This window comes from Periophthalmus magnuspinnatus, chromosome 24 (genome assembly GCF_009829125.3).
Source record: "Periophthalmus magnuspinnatus isolate fPerMag1 chromosome 24, fPerMag1.2.pri, whole genome shotgun sequence".
In the NCBI taxonomy this organism is placed as follows: Eukaryota; Metazoa; Chordata; class Actinopteri; order Gobiiformes; family Gobiidae; genus Periophthalmus; species Periophthalmus magnuspinnatus.
The window spans coordinates 12,779,969-12,795,648 of NC_047149.1; the positions used below are offsets into that span (position 1 = coordinate 12,779,969).

The 15,680-nt window shown below is 39.6% G+C and overlaps 1 protein-coding gene across 12 annotated transcripts in view; it reads left to right on the forward strand.

Moving 5' to 3' along the window:
* afdna (afadin, adherens junction formation factor a) overlaps positions 1-15,680 on the forward strand; it is a 77,442-nt gene that overhangs the window by 34,459 nt on the left and 27,303 nt on the right. For 5 of the 12 annotated variants that reach the window (XM_033990940.2, XM_055232450.1, XM_055232452.1 and 2 more), the window contains exons 7-21: positions 1,037-1,121; positions 1,713-1,850; positions 3,810-3,904; positions 4,313-4,563; positions 6,402-6,471; positions 6,913-6,983; positions 7,064-7,131; positions 8,712-8,917; positions 9,461-9,481; positions 11,459-11,604; positions 11,984-12,078; positions 12,485-12,750; positions 13,299-13,442; positions 13,916-14,114; positions 14,495-14,601. In XM_033990940.2, coding sequence (XP_033846831.1) covers positions 1,037-1,121; positions 1,713-1,850; positions 3,810-3,904; positions 4,313-4,563; positions 6,402-6,471; positions 6,913-6,983; positions 7,064-7,131; positions 8,712-8,917; positions 9,461-9,481; positions 11,459-11,604; positions 11,984-12,078; positions 12,485-12,750; positions 13,299-13,442; positions 13,916-14,114; positions 14,495-14,601 — 1,962 coding nt within the window. Of the gene's footprint in view, positions 1-1,036; positions 1,122-1,712; positions 1,851-3,354; positions 3,400-3,809; positions 3,905-4,312; positions 4,564-6,401; positions 6,472-6,912; positions 6,984-7,063; positions 7,132-8,711; positions 8,918-9,460; positions 9,482-11,458; positions 11,605-11,983; positions 12,079-12,484; positions 12,751-13,298; positions 13,443-13,915; positions 14,115-14,494; positions 14,602-15,680 lie in introns of all 12 variants that reach the window. The other 7 variants (XM_033990945.2, XM_055232454.1, XM_055232448.1 and 4 more) reach the window with 4 other exon arrangements.

Sequence of the window (15,680 nt, forward strand, 5' to 3'; positions counted from 1 at the left end):
GCCCAAACTGATCATTAACAATTTAAAACCCTTTTATTCCTCTACCCTCATTTTTACTTCAAACATGATCAAAATAGAATGGATCACACATGTGAACACACAGCAGAACTAAAGGTAAAACCGTTCCCTCTCTGTCTATAAAGCTTCTGTAGCTCCAATGTGGATATTTCCCCAAACTGTACTTGTTTTTTTCTTAGACATATATAAAGGATTAATTATAGTTATTACTTTGTCATTTCCACCATGGCTGCAGCAGATGCTCTCCCTGCACCTTTACCAGTGGAATCCAATCACATGATATCAACTCAGTTTGCACAGTCACTGCAGTCAAAGACCCTCTGGAGACATTGTACACACTTATAGGCACACACATGGACCGGCACATACGCAGGCAGTTTGTTGATGAGCTGAAAACACAGGGAGAGTCCATTAACTTAGCAAGGGCTGGAGAAACAGGCAGCGTATGTGGCTGGTAGCATGTGGTGTGCTGCTGATGTCCTGAGGGAGGAGGTTGAGCTGGGATGTGGGACAGCAGCAGCTACACACATTTGTGAGATGAAATGGAGAAAATTGCACTATTTATGAGACACGAGAATATGATTATTGCAGCATGATGAGCAGAGAGCTTTTGGCAGAGACTGTACATGCTCAGATTGGTGCTGTACTTACAGTGAAGATGGTATTCATCATTATTAATGATTTGGTAATAAGGCAAATGGGTCCTGGCCAACTTTCTCATAATATTATCAACATATCTACATTTCTAAGCATACAACAAGCTTTCTTTTCATTTTGCTCCTCACCTTTTAATTGAGGTTAAATTGAGTAAAAAATGTAAGCTTGATGCCCTTCCTGTCACAACCTTTAGTGCAGTGGTCAATGGGGAAGAGGTGTTTGACCAGTATGTTTGTCAAGAGAGATTTGTCACTATTTTAACTTCACAAATTACCTGCTGAAAATGTAATGATTAGATTTGCATTATATTTTATGCATTTTTCTATGTTGTCCATCACTTGCTATCTATTTTGTTTTGCAGCAAGACGACAAGTCGGGTAAAGAAGTGATCCTTGATGATAATGAATGCCCGCTGCAGATCTTCAGGGACTGGCCAACAGACAGAGGTAACATGGAACATGGTCACTTTATGTATCAATAGTATTAATTGCACATTAACCAGTTAGTTCTCTCCCTCCATTTTTCTGTATTTACCACCTCCTACTGCTAACATATAGTCATTACAATTTTTTATGTTCCACTATAGTCTCTAGTCAGTCTGTGTTGTAGGTTAATTTGTGGCTATGTCCAAGAAGTTGTGAATTGTTGAAACTTAAGGGATGCCCTTGTTTAAAGTGGCAAAGTTTACTCTTTATTTGATACGAGTAGTTCGAATTGTGTCACATATACGAATTTCCTGTTTACACAATTGCTGCACAGTTAAACAGGTCAACATTTAAGTATTGGTGTCAAGATATAGTGATATGGAAGATGAATGCCTGCATTTCATTAAGTTCCATGAGCTGTAACTGTATACAAAATCCTTTGACAGGATGTTGACATAGTTGTAACCAAAGTGTTCCAAAATCTATCCTGTTTAGACCTGGTTTTGTTTTGAATTGTTCTAATAGTTCATTGTGAGCCCTAGATCTGACTCCACAGCAGTTGGGAGTGATTTTATTATAAGCATGGTGTTTTAATGTGTGTCTTGTTTTCAGGAGCACTAGTATTTCAGCTAAAGAAGAGACCTTCCGATTATCCAGGCCGGAAAGGGAGAAAAGTGGACGAAAAGGGCTTAAGGAAGGACGGATCTCTGCCACCCGAGAAACTGCCTTATCTAGTAGAGCTGAGCCCAGGTAAAAACACAAGATCTACATTCAAACTTCCACATTTAGAGAGCAGTCACGTAGTTGTAGTGGCAGCTAGTGACCAGTAGGCAGCAGTGTAATTCTAGTAAATACTATACAACATAGACTGAGCAAAAGGTGAAGCATACATCCTTTCTTTGTGGAGGTAAGTAAATCACACATGGCATTATGGGATCCAGATGTTTCTGCCTCTCCTACTGTGCTGTGGTTTAGTGGCCTTGTGATCACAGGATTTCCCTTTGAGTTCGAAATGCACTGTACAGAAACAGTGGAAACCCATAATGGATCACTGGATATTTGGTCTGCCTGGAACCAATACTGTACGTGACCTATGACCTTTAACCTCTGTCACCGTACTTGCATTTTGTAAACAATTTAGTCTCTGTATCAACACTAAAGTTATTATATACTAAGAATATATTAAGTACGAGTTGCATAAGATTTTAGCACTTAGTCACTAATTTTTTTGCTTTTACAGCCTTGAGGTTTTGGGGCAAGTTAAAACAACAGTAAATCATGAAATGTGCTCAAACATACAACAATGAATAAAGTGAGGCCCTTTGGAGCATTCGGAACTCTGTCTTTTCTTAGAGTTGTCTTATTTCAGCCCTAACAGCTTGGCGTGTCCCTCTACTGACCCCATTCCCTCTCATGCCATTAACTGACTGGGCCTACTGGGGACACAGCTCTTGTTAAACGTCCCATTGAGTGCTTATACTAACACATCTACTCCATCTACTGTCAGGTTGACGGGTCACTGTCTCTGGAAAACTGCCAAGATCTGAAACTAAACAGTATTCTGCTCAGAGTGTGTGAGAAAGTGTGGGTCTGGTTATTATAGAGCAGTCTATACATATAATTAAGACCATAGTCAGTTTAAAGTATCTGGACTAGAAAGATAAATAGATTGAGACACACTTGAATATCAGGCTTCATTTATTGCCAATTTTTAAACATTTTATTTGTTATTGTTATTTTAAGAATGGATCACATTTCTAAATTGAACCTTACTGCATTCCAAAGGTTCCAAACAATCCAAGCAAATATATGAAGACATCGTACTGCATAAAATGATCCAGTGCTTTTTAAAGGGCCCATATTACACAGTTTTCCCATCTAGGTTAGACTAATAATGATGGATTATGGAAATGTGTGCATAAAACAAAACATAACTCCAGGTATGTTTTTGAGAAGGTAACAACATTTTAACATGACTTAAGGGTCCTATATTACACAAATTGTTTCTTATGAGCTTTAACACTAATGGGTCAGGATTGGGATCTATTTCTTAACACTGTAGTGAATGAATGTGAGTGCGTATATGGGTTTAACCAGGTGATGCTGCGCTGTCCTCCTGGCTGCGATTTCACCCTCTGCTCTGTCTGTTCTCTTCCTCTTCGTGGCATGGTGTGTGTGTGTTTATGTGTGTGTGTGGGGCCTTGTGCATGTCTCCTCCTCTTGGTACCTGCCTGCTGCCTGTCTGCCTGCATAGGGCGAGGGAATCACTATGCCTACTACGCATATCGGCACCATGAAGGTAAAAACAACTACAGCGCACCCCTTTTCTTTCACTAAGTCCTGCTGCACTTTTGGGGCAAAAAACACATACACATAAATGGGTTTGATTTGTGTAGTAAGCTGCACTATAGATGATCAGATTGCTTTTTTTTTTTTTTTTTTTTTTTTCCAATACAACATTTATTTACACATGAATACCAACATATTATTTCAACAGAATTTCTGATAATTTTCATTGCAAACTAATTTGCTGCACAGCTTTAACTAATCATCCTTTTCACTAACTTTACGCTGCGTCATTTGTCCCAAAAATAATGTTTTGTCTCTAAGAGCGATGGATATTTCAGTAGATGACACATTGTTTTCTATATAACTTGACAAATGTTGATAAAATGTTCCATTATTAAAGTATGCTGATATTTTGTTCAGACGGTTCTGATTCGCGGGACAAACCAAAGCTCTACCGACTCCAACACAGCATCACCGAAGTGGGCTCTGACTGCACAGATGATGGGGCCATACAGGTAACTATTATTTTCCATTTGCACCTCCAACTTTTGTCAAGCTAATGTCTAGTAGGAGTATTGATACGAACAGTCACATTCACAGGATAGAAATTAACCTTTCCTGAATAGCTTTAGAATAATCTTGAGTTGTATCAGTACAAGTATAAGACCACTTAGACTAGTATATACGCACATAGACTACATTTTGCATACACTTTGGAACCTACTGAGACGACTGAGTGATTACAAAGATATAACCACATGGTAATATAAAATAAAGTACTATTATTTAATGTTGAAAAATGTAAATCTAATGAAAAGTGTTTTTATTATCATCACGGTATGGGTATTGAGTATCGAGTCTGAACTTTTAGTATCGTGACAACACTAATACAATCTAATAGTCAACTTCCCGTCTGTGCGCAGCTGCTGGGCCCGGGCATCCTCCCTCACCACTGTAACCTCATGCACAGTGAGGGCATGGTCACTGTAACGCCCCACGGTCCTGACGCAGACACGTTTGTAGATGGACAGCGCATCAATGAGACAACTGTGCTGCGTTCAGGCTCCACCATTCAGTTTGGCTCTGCACATGTCTTCAAATTTGTGGACCCCATGTTCGACCAAGGAGGGAAGGGTCAAACGGCGGCCATGATGAGGGGAAGGCACAAGTCTGGGTAAAAAACGAACAATGACAATCTCATATCGTGTTTTGTAATTTCTGTATATGATTCAGTAAAGGCTAGCTTAAATTTAATGTTATTGAATATTACTCAGCAGCAGCTCTCTCCCAAACGTATTGTATCTGCTGTCATTTTCCATATACAGCTTATATAAGTCATTCCTCTTTTGTCTTTCATGTTTCCTTATAGTTAGTCTGTCATTGAAGCTGAATGCAGAGTTGATGAGGTTTGTGGCTGCAGCCTGTGTCCCAGATGAAGGAGAGGGGCGGAGAGGAGAGGGGCTGTGTGGGTTTTTAGAGCAGGCATATGAACATGAGCAGAGGTCCTGGGCCCTGTAATCTGGCAGCCACGAGATGGGGTGTGGCCTGTGCCTCATTTTCACACATGGACCAAAGAAAGAGCAAAAAGACTACATTTAAAGTTTGGAAATATACTTTTTTAAGTTGGCCAATATTTAAGGACTGGAGGTATGTTTATTATTGTACCTTTTATAAATCTTTACTAAAATTCTTTTGAACTTTCTTTGTAAACTTTATCTGCCAAGTTGGCTCACGTATTGGTTGCATAGATTTCTGAGGGTTTGTAAACAACATAAATTCCTTCAACCATAGACGTACATTTTTTGACTTCATTAAGAAGAATCCGAGACAGCAGGACTCAGAAATTCAATTCTGGGCATCTGTGCCATTGTGTGTTAGCATTCATTCTAACTGCTCTTGCTTCTCGTTTGCGGTAAGGTCTTTCAAGCTGTTTCTTCTTAGTGAGCGTCTCTGTAATTGATGCTGTGATTGGACTTGATGTATGGAGCTGGTCTGAGCCTGTAAAGCCTCACAAAGTGAATGCCAGCTGTCATTTAACACAGCGAAGTGTCATATCAGTCTGGAGGAGCAGGAGATGTTTGGGATGTAGATTCTCCCTGTGGTTTTCTAGGCTTTGCTCCAATGTTTTTCTCTGACTGATCTCAGACACATCCTTTCAATGAAGCCGATTAGAGAGAGGGGTCTGGCACATGGCATGTTGTCTTTTAGAGCTTAAATCTCCAGACTCCAGACTGGCACCACGATGTAGCGTTGAGTTTTATTCCGAGAAAGAGTGAAAGGGATATACTGTACATATATTATATCTCAATGGTTTTGTAATACCCAGCTTTACAAAAGTGGGCTACATGTTTTAGATACAAATTCTGTGCCAAATAAAACCTTTTTTTCCCAAAATTGTATATCTATCAAGCTACGTTTCTTTTACTTGCACACTATGTAACGTTGTCAGGATAAGGCAAGCCAACAATATCATCCCCGCTAATGAGCACAAACACATGTCATAGTAGCCTTTCATTGGTATGTGTTTGTGTACATAATCCATCTATTTAAAACAAAAGTATTTTGAGTATGTTTTGAGGCAATGTTCCCTTACTAACTAAAACAAGGAGAACTCTATGCTTTTAAAAGTCTGTCTCACCTCTCTCTGTCATAAAGCATCTTTCTGTTCGCTCTGTGTTTACTTTGTGTGTTTGCCCAGTGCCGTTTATCAGCCGCCATTAGCGTGATGTCATACGGGCATGGAAAGTCAAACCCTGTCCTTCAAAGTTAATTACTATGGCTCTCTCAGGACCTGCTTTCATTTTGTGTTAAGTCTATTAGTGTTGTGTGTTTATATATGCATATTACAAACAGGCTGTCATCTACTGCCACTGTCCCCGCCTCCTCTGCCTTTTGGTGTGTGTATGCTAGGATTAGCTCAGAGCGGGTAGTCAGTGCTAAACAGTCATTGGAACAAGGCATACTTCCTGGTCAGTAACTCCATGTGTCTTGTGTCTGTTGTGTTCAATGCAGAAGTGTGCCAGAAACAACCTTTGACCTTCACGGAGACGTCCACAGTGGAGCGCCACTGCCAACAAGCAAGGTATGCGCATGGCAGTAAACACACTTTAACTGGCCTCATATTTTTCTGTTACTACTTGAGTCTGTTCATCATCTTTCTTTTATTATACATTCCATATATGTAAGATATTTTAAATTTAAATCTTAACGTTTGACTTTTAAAATCGACTTTTTTCCTATTCGTAGCAAGTCATGTCAGTGACTCACAATATGTTATGTACCATGCCCACATGAAACAGAGCTTTGATCAGATTTAGAACTGGGACAAATTGTAGTCTTCCCAAAAGCAGTGAGGAAACTGCGGCAGGCGTGAGAGCTTTGGGTTTAGATGATCAGCTTGTAGGACATGTAAAACATGTTAGTGTGTGTGGTTTATCATTTTAATCTGTCTGCAACCATAGCATATTATCATATAGCTGCATACAATTTTAAAGACCTCAAATCTGTATCGTTGTCTTTTCAGAGCTCAGGAAAGCTGGACATGGAGCGAGGCATGGTGAAGCCGATGATTCGAGCAGAGCAGCAGGATGGCAGGTTAGTCCCACTTCCTGATCTTTTATCCTTATTTACCCACAAACAGATCTGACATCTACACTGTTTTTTTTGTCCCACAGGTCTCAGGACGCTCAGGGGGACAGGCCAGAGATGACTCTACCAGCCAGCATCGAGTTCAGAGACAACTGTAAGCACTGCCCACTCACCGCAATAATGCACCAGTCAATACATGGAAACTATTGAATTACTGTCCACATGGTGTTTACAATGCACTGTCACAGTTCAAAACAGTTAGCCATTTTGTACTAGGCTCATGGTTTCTTAAAGTAACAGCAACTCAATTTCTCCATTAATTTATCGGATGGCCAATTCTGCAGCAATGAAATTAAAAACATGGTAAGATATTTGATCAAAACAAATTCTTAGATAACAGTTATTGCTCTATGTTATTTGTCATATTTGAAGTACTGTGAAATGGGCTGCTTATGTGGTTTTCATTTAACATATAGAATAACATGGAGAAAAACACTATTACAACTAGGTCAGTACAGAACCCAAAAAATATATCATACATACTGCTATGATAACTTTGGATATTTTTGAGCTTCAGTTTCCCACACTCCCTGTCCTTTTACGCCCTGTGTGCTGTTTGCCTTCTCTTCTCCTACACTCGTGTTTATTGACTTAGTTCTAGGTCCTTCCTTCCTTATGTGTACAGTCACTATATATTTGGCGCTCTGTGAGATCATGAGTTTTTCCAGCCCAAAGGAGGTGTGGAAAGTGTATCATCCACTACACACTGGGCTATAAGTCAACCCTGTCTATTATTAAAGCTCCTATATTACACAAAATGGATTCTTGTGAGATTTAATAATGCTGTCACCTGCTTAAAAACATACCCAGAGTTGTGTTTTGTTTCATTCACACATGTTTGAGTGATCCTGCATTATCAGTCTGTCTACATCTCCAAAGCTAAAAATGGTCTGTTCCACCTTGTGATGTGATGTAGTGGTAGTTTTCAACTTAATGGCTACCTTTTGCCTTTAGTTCTGTAGAGAAGAGAGCGGCAATTCCAGGAATTATTCAAATGATTCTAGTGAAGGTGCATTGAGTTGGAGCACTTCCTGTATTACCACATGACATCACAGGGTGGAACAGAGTGTTTTCTCTTTGAGAAAAGATCTCAGCCTAAATGTGCAGGGTTTGTGTGTTAAACATGTGTAAATGAAACAAAACACAACTCCAGGTCTGTTTGTTTATAGATCAGAAAATGGCGCAATATTGGCCCTTTAAATAAGATAGCAATAACTGTTACCTACATGGGGTTTGTTCTATCCTATTTTAGAGATTTCTTTATAATAAATGTTTCATACAGCAATTTGTAAGAAAATATTGTCCATTTACTTCACAACTTGCTGTGCACACAATATGTTTTTTCTCTTGGCTTTAAGATGTCTATTTGAAATGTGCTGGTTACTAAAGAAAGCTCGCAAAGCTAATTAATTGCAATAACTACCAGAAATATGTTTATTTTAATATTCTTGGCCTGTCCTATGGCATAAAATGGGGCTGGAGAGTAGGGAGGGACAGCAAATTGTCAGAGCCAGAAACTGATCTCTAAAAAGCATATATATATTTGTTACTGTTGTGTGTGTGATCAGGATTCAAGAACTATATTGGTAAATAGTTACACAACATGCAGAACAAGCATTTCAATATATTTAAAATTAATACAAGCCTAAATTTCTGTTTTTGTCTTTTGTCCAGCTGAAGACACCTTTCTGTCTGCAATCATCAACTACACCAACAGTTCCACGGTGCACTTCAAACTGTCCCCCACCTATGTCCTGTACATGGCCTGTCGTTTCGTCCTGTCCCCGTCCTACCGGCCCGACATGTCTCCCTCCGAACGTACCCACAAGGTCATCGCCATCGTCAACAAGATGGTGAGCATGATGGAGGGAGTCATACAGGTCAGTACACAGTCCAAACACAATTAGATTAGACATAAAATGCTCCATCTCTTTATTGGATGTCTTTAGTGTGAGCATTCTCCCTTAAACTTGCTGTTTTGTTTTTGCCCTTATGCTTTTTGTCTTACACTGCAGCGCAGTAGTTGTAAGAATCGTCTTATGTCTGCAGCTGTAGTTTTGTGTTGTCTGTGCTATGTCTTTTGATTACATCTTCCTTAGTTATAGGTTTAGTATAACTTTTTGGTTTTGATAATTTTGAAAAGAAAGTAGTGACTGTGAAAACATGGAAAAATGGTGTAAGCTACTAAATTACTATGTGTGATGCTTAAAACCAAAGACGCACATGTTCATTTTCTGTTGCACTTCCTCATAGCCCATGTGCCTTATGCAGGATGTCTTAAAGTGAACCATGCCCATGTGTGTAGTGTGTCCGTTACATGGCTGTGTCCATACTGTAGCTGTTGACGTGTTCTCTCTCTGTCCTGTGAACGTCCTCCTCCTCCTCCTCCTCTCCTCCTCCTCCTCTTCCTCTTCTTCACACAGGAGATTCCTGAAGGGGACCAGGTAGGATAGACCCTAGTATACTGTACATGCGGCTGCTACAGAAGTCTGACTCCAACTCACCCTCTGTCTCCTAGACATGTTCTTTCTCTGAGGTGGTCGATATGACTGAAACATTACAAAATATACATTAGAAATACTTGATACTAAAACTATAGACTAGGATTTATATGTTAAGATAAACTTTATTTACATTTAATATAAACCTTACAGGTGACTCCCCTTTTAAATACCTGTTTTAGCTGAAAAGATGGGACAGTTTTAGCTGGCTACTTTTGTATAATATTTTCCGGAAGGCTACTGATAATGTAATTATTCCACATTAGCCCTCTGTAGTGCCTCCTCCACTTGTCTCAGTCCTCTCCTGAGGATGTCCATCATGATTCACTGACCACTGTTGCTAGTCCAAGTTCACCACTCATTCCACTTATGCGCTATATACATAGGAAGTATGTATTTGAGCTGTTGGACCAGTCAGTTTTCTCCCTAATAAATGTTTATTTTGTGTTGCTTATTTCACTACAAAATGTGTTAGCACCTGAATTAAGTTTATGCTTTATGCATAAGCTTAATACTATATCCAGTATAGGTTTTTATTTGATAATTAGGTTAGGCTCTATTGAACTAAAAACTGTTTACTCCATATGATGTTATCTCATGTCGCCGACCTCATACATCTCCTCTGTCTTCCTCTCTGTCTGCTTTGTGACCAGCCCCAGTGTTGCTGCTGCTTCTTTTCCCTCCACTCTAACAAGCCTCCAATGAACTTACTCTTAATAATAATAATCCATCCTCCCAACAGCTGGAAAACTAAGCAACAACAGCAACATCAAACCAACTAATTCCATTCAGCTTCCTGGACCTGCCTCCTACTAAAAATACAAACCAAAAACGGTGCAAAGCCAAAGCCCCCACTCCTTTCCCATCCAACTCTTGGCATATGTTCTGTGTCATGTTTGAGAGAGACCTCCACCTCCTCTGCTTTATATGTCTGTCTGGACCCATGTGTTTGTTCATCCATCTGTGTATTTAATGTCTCCTAAATATGTTTTTTTTTCCTTTTGTGGATGCTCTTGCCTCCATTTCTCGTTCTCTGGCTGGTCTGAATCAAGGGACATTCTTCATTTTGTTTATGTTTTGTTTTACTAAGGCGGGGATAGATGAGTGCACATGTGTGAGCGGTGGAGTATGGGCCAATCAGGTTCTCTGACACCTGGCTTTATGTCATTTTAAAAAACTAGTATGTTTTCATAAATCTTTAAAGGAAATGCATAATGACTTGTTTCAGATGACCTGATATACCCAGCGTTCTCTCAGGGAAAAGAAGAGGTCACTAATGTTTTACATAAACATTTCATATGCAGTAACTTTGATAATAGTAAGAGTACATTTACAATCTGGCATACAGTACTGAATTATTACATTACGGATTCATGTCCCAACAGATGTATATATCCAATCATTATTTAAAATCATATGTAATCTTAGGTAATCACATGTTCTGGTTTAATTTGTGTATCTTTAGGAGCTTGTTCAAATATAGCAGAGCGGTAACTATTTCACCATAATATACAAACTATATTTTCACCATATCTGATCTCACATTTAAAGAGCGATGTAGATATGGCCAGACTTTTGCTTGATATAAATAATTATTCAAAAACTCCCAATTTGTTGTTTGCTCCATTACAGGCATCTTACTGAACTGGTGCATAACAGGTGAAATGCAGCTTCTTATCCTTCATAATATTTGAAGGAAAACTGATCTTTACCTGTAATCACCAAACATGACAACATTAGTGACCACTCCTGATAACAAAGAGACAGGGGTGGGTGGGGCATAACTCTATCCCTGAAGTAACAACTGCTCCTTCTGGCTGCCACTCAAAACAGAAACCCCTATTCTTTTTAACACGTCCGCCTCTCTGTTGTCCCTCCTCGCTAACATTTCCAGACCATTGTCTCGTCTCTCTTTTACAGAAGCAGAAGAACATTGCGGGCGCTCTGGCGTTTTGGATGGCCAACGCCTCAGAGCTGCTCAACTTCATCAAGCAGGACCGTGACCTCAGCCGGATCACGCTGGATGCTCAGGACATCCTCGCACACCTCGTCCAGATGGCCTTTAAGTCAGTAAATCAGTGGATTGAGTTTGAAGAGTTTACGACTATTGTGTTTTAAATTGTTAATCACTATGGCAACGGCCCTTATTTTTCATCATTCTGAAATGCATGGATATATAAGGAGCTCAAAGCGAAATGTGGGGTTACCGTTTGGGGTAGGATATTAAGTACTTTCTAAACCTGAATCATTCTTTCTTCAAACTATTTGTCTGTTATGGAGTAAATCTTTCTTAATGTTTTACTAAGACTAATTAAACTGTAGCTATTATAAAGTGTTAAAATTTATTGTGATATTGCATGGCTATTTTATTACTAACACATAAACTATGTTCAGAAGTTCATATAAGTTCAGGTAATATTAATAACAATGGTTTATCTCTTGCAGGTACTTGGTTCACTGTCTACAAGCTGATTTGAATAACTACATGCCTGCCTTCCTCGACGACCCAGAGGAGCATAATCCACAGAGACCCAAAATAGGTAACAAAACTGTGAGGTATTACAGTAGTTAATATCTCCAAATATTCTTCTGTCTACCAGTACCACCTATTAAAATATTTCGCTTTCCAAATACCACCAGAACTAAAATGGGATTGAATAAAGTCTAAACTTGGATTAAACCCTGTGTTAACTATAGTGATGGTACAAGAGCTCATGCCAGACAAAATCATCACAAGACTGCACGCACATGAGACTTTTTTTTTTGGATCGGACAAAAAAGGAGTTGAGCACAAAATCAACTTGCACACTTTAAGGGAGATGATATGCTTTAAGGGAACAATAGTATTCTGTATGGTTGGGCTTCATTTTTATTTTATTTTTTATATCAATTTAGTTTTTCCTCACTTATTCTAGTACCCTCAATTCTTTGCTGTTGTCTCTCCAGAGGATGTGCTGCACACTCTCACAGGGGCCATGTCTTTGCTGAGGCGATGTCGAGTGAACGCTGCTCTGACCATCCAGCTCTTCTCTCAGCTCTTCCACTTCGTAAACATGTGGCTCTTTAACAAACTGGTGACAGATAGCGACTCGGGGCTGTGCTGTCACTACTGGGGCGCCATCCTCCGACAGCAGCTCAGCCACATCGAGGCCTGGGCCGAGAAGCAGGGACTAGAACTGGCTGCAGACTGCCACCTCAGCAGAATAGTGCAGGTAATGGACATGTCTATTTTGAAAGACTATGGACTCAATAATGACATGTTCTTATGATGTATTTTTGCTAATATATAAAGAAAACATATAATGAATTACTTAATTTAAATTCTAGAATATGAAGTCTTTCTCTGTTAAGTGAAGGTGCCAGTATTTCAGTATCAACTGTATTTTCACTAAAAACAAAATACATGTTGAGAGTCTAATAATCAGGGCTGTGGTCCTTTAGTTGTTTATTCTATTAATTGATCAATTGTGTCACATAATTTTATTTATTTTGTTATTTGACAAATTATTTTTACTTGCATTATAAGAACTTATCATTTCATCAATGAATAGAGTGAGTTAATAGAAGCTTTTGGAATGACTGACAGTTGAATTCGTCTTTTTACTTGAAGAGGCTGTTTACTCATTCTTTTTGGCAAGATCTTAATAATTTGTGAGCTTTTGTCAGTTCCACGACACGCCCCCTTTTAGTCAGCTAACTCATGCACAGGACATATAAATTATGTATTTCTTTGTATCTATTTTCTGTTTTCATCTTTCAGGCCACCACGCTCCTCACAATGGACAAGTACTCGATGCAGGACGTCCAGAACATCCACAACACCTGCTTCAAACTCAATTCCCTACAGCTGCACGCCCTCATGAGCAACTATCACTGTGCCCCCGACGAGCCCTATATCCCCCCTGTAAGATGTACAGTTTTAAAGGGCCTATATATTTTTTTTTTTGATACTAGTTAACTCTGCAACTGTCCCTAATTTTCTGAGTAAATGCTTAGAAAATATTTCACCAGTGTTGGCAATCATACGTATGCTAGCTTTTTTTGGAGAAATTGTTCAGCCACAAGGGTTCACAAGTCCCAAAAAAGTTATTGCTTTGTCAAGAATATTCCAATATATGGCATTTAACATATCTATTCCCACAGATCCACAAGCTAACAGAATACATTGATTGATGTTGTTTTTTTTTTTTTTTTAGCTGTAAAGCACTTGTAATTGAATACACCCTGCTAATAAGACTAAAAGGACCCTCCATCAGAAATGTTAATGCATAATTTGCCTTTAATAATTTGAACTGTTTTGTTTAGTCTTTAAAAATTGCATATAAGTAGCATGTACAATTGAACTGTTATTTCAGTGTGTTTGTCTTGCTGTTGCAGGAGCTGATTGACCATGTGGTGGCAGTAGCAGAGAACACAGCCGATGAACTGGCCCGCAGCGATGGGCGAGAGGTGCAGCTGGAGGAGGACCCAGACCTACAGCTGCCCTTCCTGCTCCCCGAGGATGGGTACTCATGTGATGTGGTGCGCAGTATTCCCAATGGACTGCAGGACTTCCTGGAGCCACTGCTCCAGAGAGGTACTCTTACTCACTCTGTTATTAAAATATGTTATCTCTTCTTATCAGTAAGATTCTTTTTGAGATAATTCAATCAGTTTAGCATAACACTGGAAATTAATGAAAATGAATGCTTTTCTGTAGCCTGGGCAGACAAGTTAGTGTACTCTCAATATCAAGTTTAGATTTAGAGGTAAGACAAACGGTATTGTCAAAAAATATGCCTAATAAACATGCAAAGTGACACCAAGTGGCTTTCTATGACCAATACTTTTAAAGTAGTAAGGAAAAAGGGTTGTCATCTTGATTATGTAACCAGAGATTTAACTAGAGTCCTGAAGGTATGATTTCTAATTGCAAATCTCATTTAATAGCATGTTACCACATGGTTTTACATCCAGGTTTTTGTCGGTTGACGCCACACCCCCGCTCCCCCGGCACTTGGACAGTCCACTTTGAAGGAGCAGACTGCGATAGCCACTTCTCCACAGCAGACAGCTCTGAGGTGGTATGTCATTCACTCCTTTTATATAGAATAGACATTTATTCACGACTACTTAACACAGGATCTAGTTGCATGTGGAAAACCAGGACTGGTAGTGGTTAAAGTCTAGATAAATCAAACTTACGAGCTGTAATCTTTTTTTTTCTTCATTTTCTGTTACTTTTTAAAAGCTATACTGTACTGTGCCAACTGTCATGGGTTTATAATCATTGTTTCTACTACAAGATTTACCTGATTTAAGTGGGATTAAGCTAAAACACTAACCCTTAAACCCAGGTAAACCTTGCCATAAAAGGCAAAAAAACTACAACAAACCAGCCTTACTGAGACATAATTTTGAGGAGACTTTTAGCTTTCTATGGGCTTTCTCCAATAGTGCGTGTGTGGTCTTGTGAGCAGAAAGCAGTGATTACAGTGACTTGAGAAAAGCGGCAATTTAGTTTTCATAACAACCTTCGCAGATGCACTCACGGCTTCATCAACACCAAACCCTCTGTGTACGGGACGTCCCATTGGATTTGCCCCACAGAGCCACTTCCTCTGTAATTGGTCTGTTTACCCCAGCTCCACTGTCACAGGCTCAGACTGGACAAAGCACAGGCGTCTCTCTCACAAACACTCTGATTAATGGGGTGTGTCGGGCAGAGCTGTGGGTGGGGCTCCTCGAGGGTTACTGAACATCAATGCAAACCATTTTAAGTTGGTTTATCCTCTGGACTCAATATACAATAGTTGATATATATTTTTATTTATTTGCATTGCTGTTCACGGTATGTTTTACTTGTATTATATGCAGTGTCCCTGTCAGCTGCCTCACCACACTGGACTACTCACAGCCCAAACACACATAGCATAGTATTTTCTCTTCATATTGGCCTTTCTTTCTGTCACTACATTGTCTGTGTGTTAGTCTTTGGCTGGGGTTCCTTTATGCATGTTTTCCTCCACCCAGGCCCTGCCCTGCTCTGGATGTGTGGGCAGCCATGATGTGGTTTTCATTCTTGACTCTGCTCCAGGGACCACAGGTTCCTCTGCGGTTGTCCCATTCACCCCTCCCTCAGCCCGACTCTCCCTCCCATATT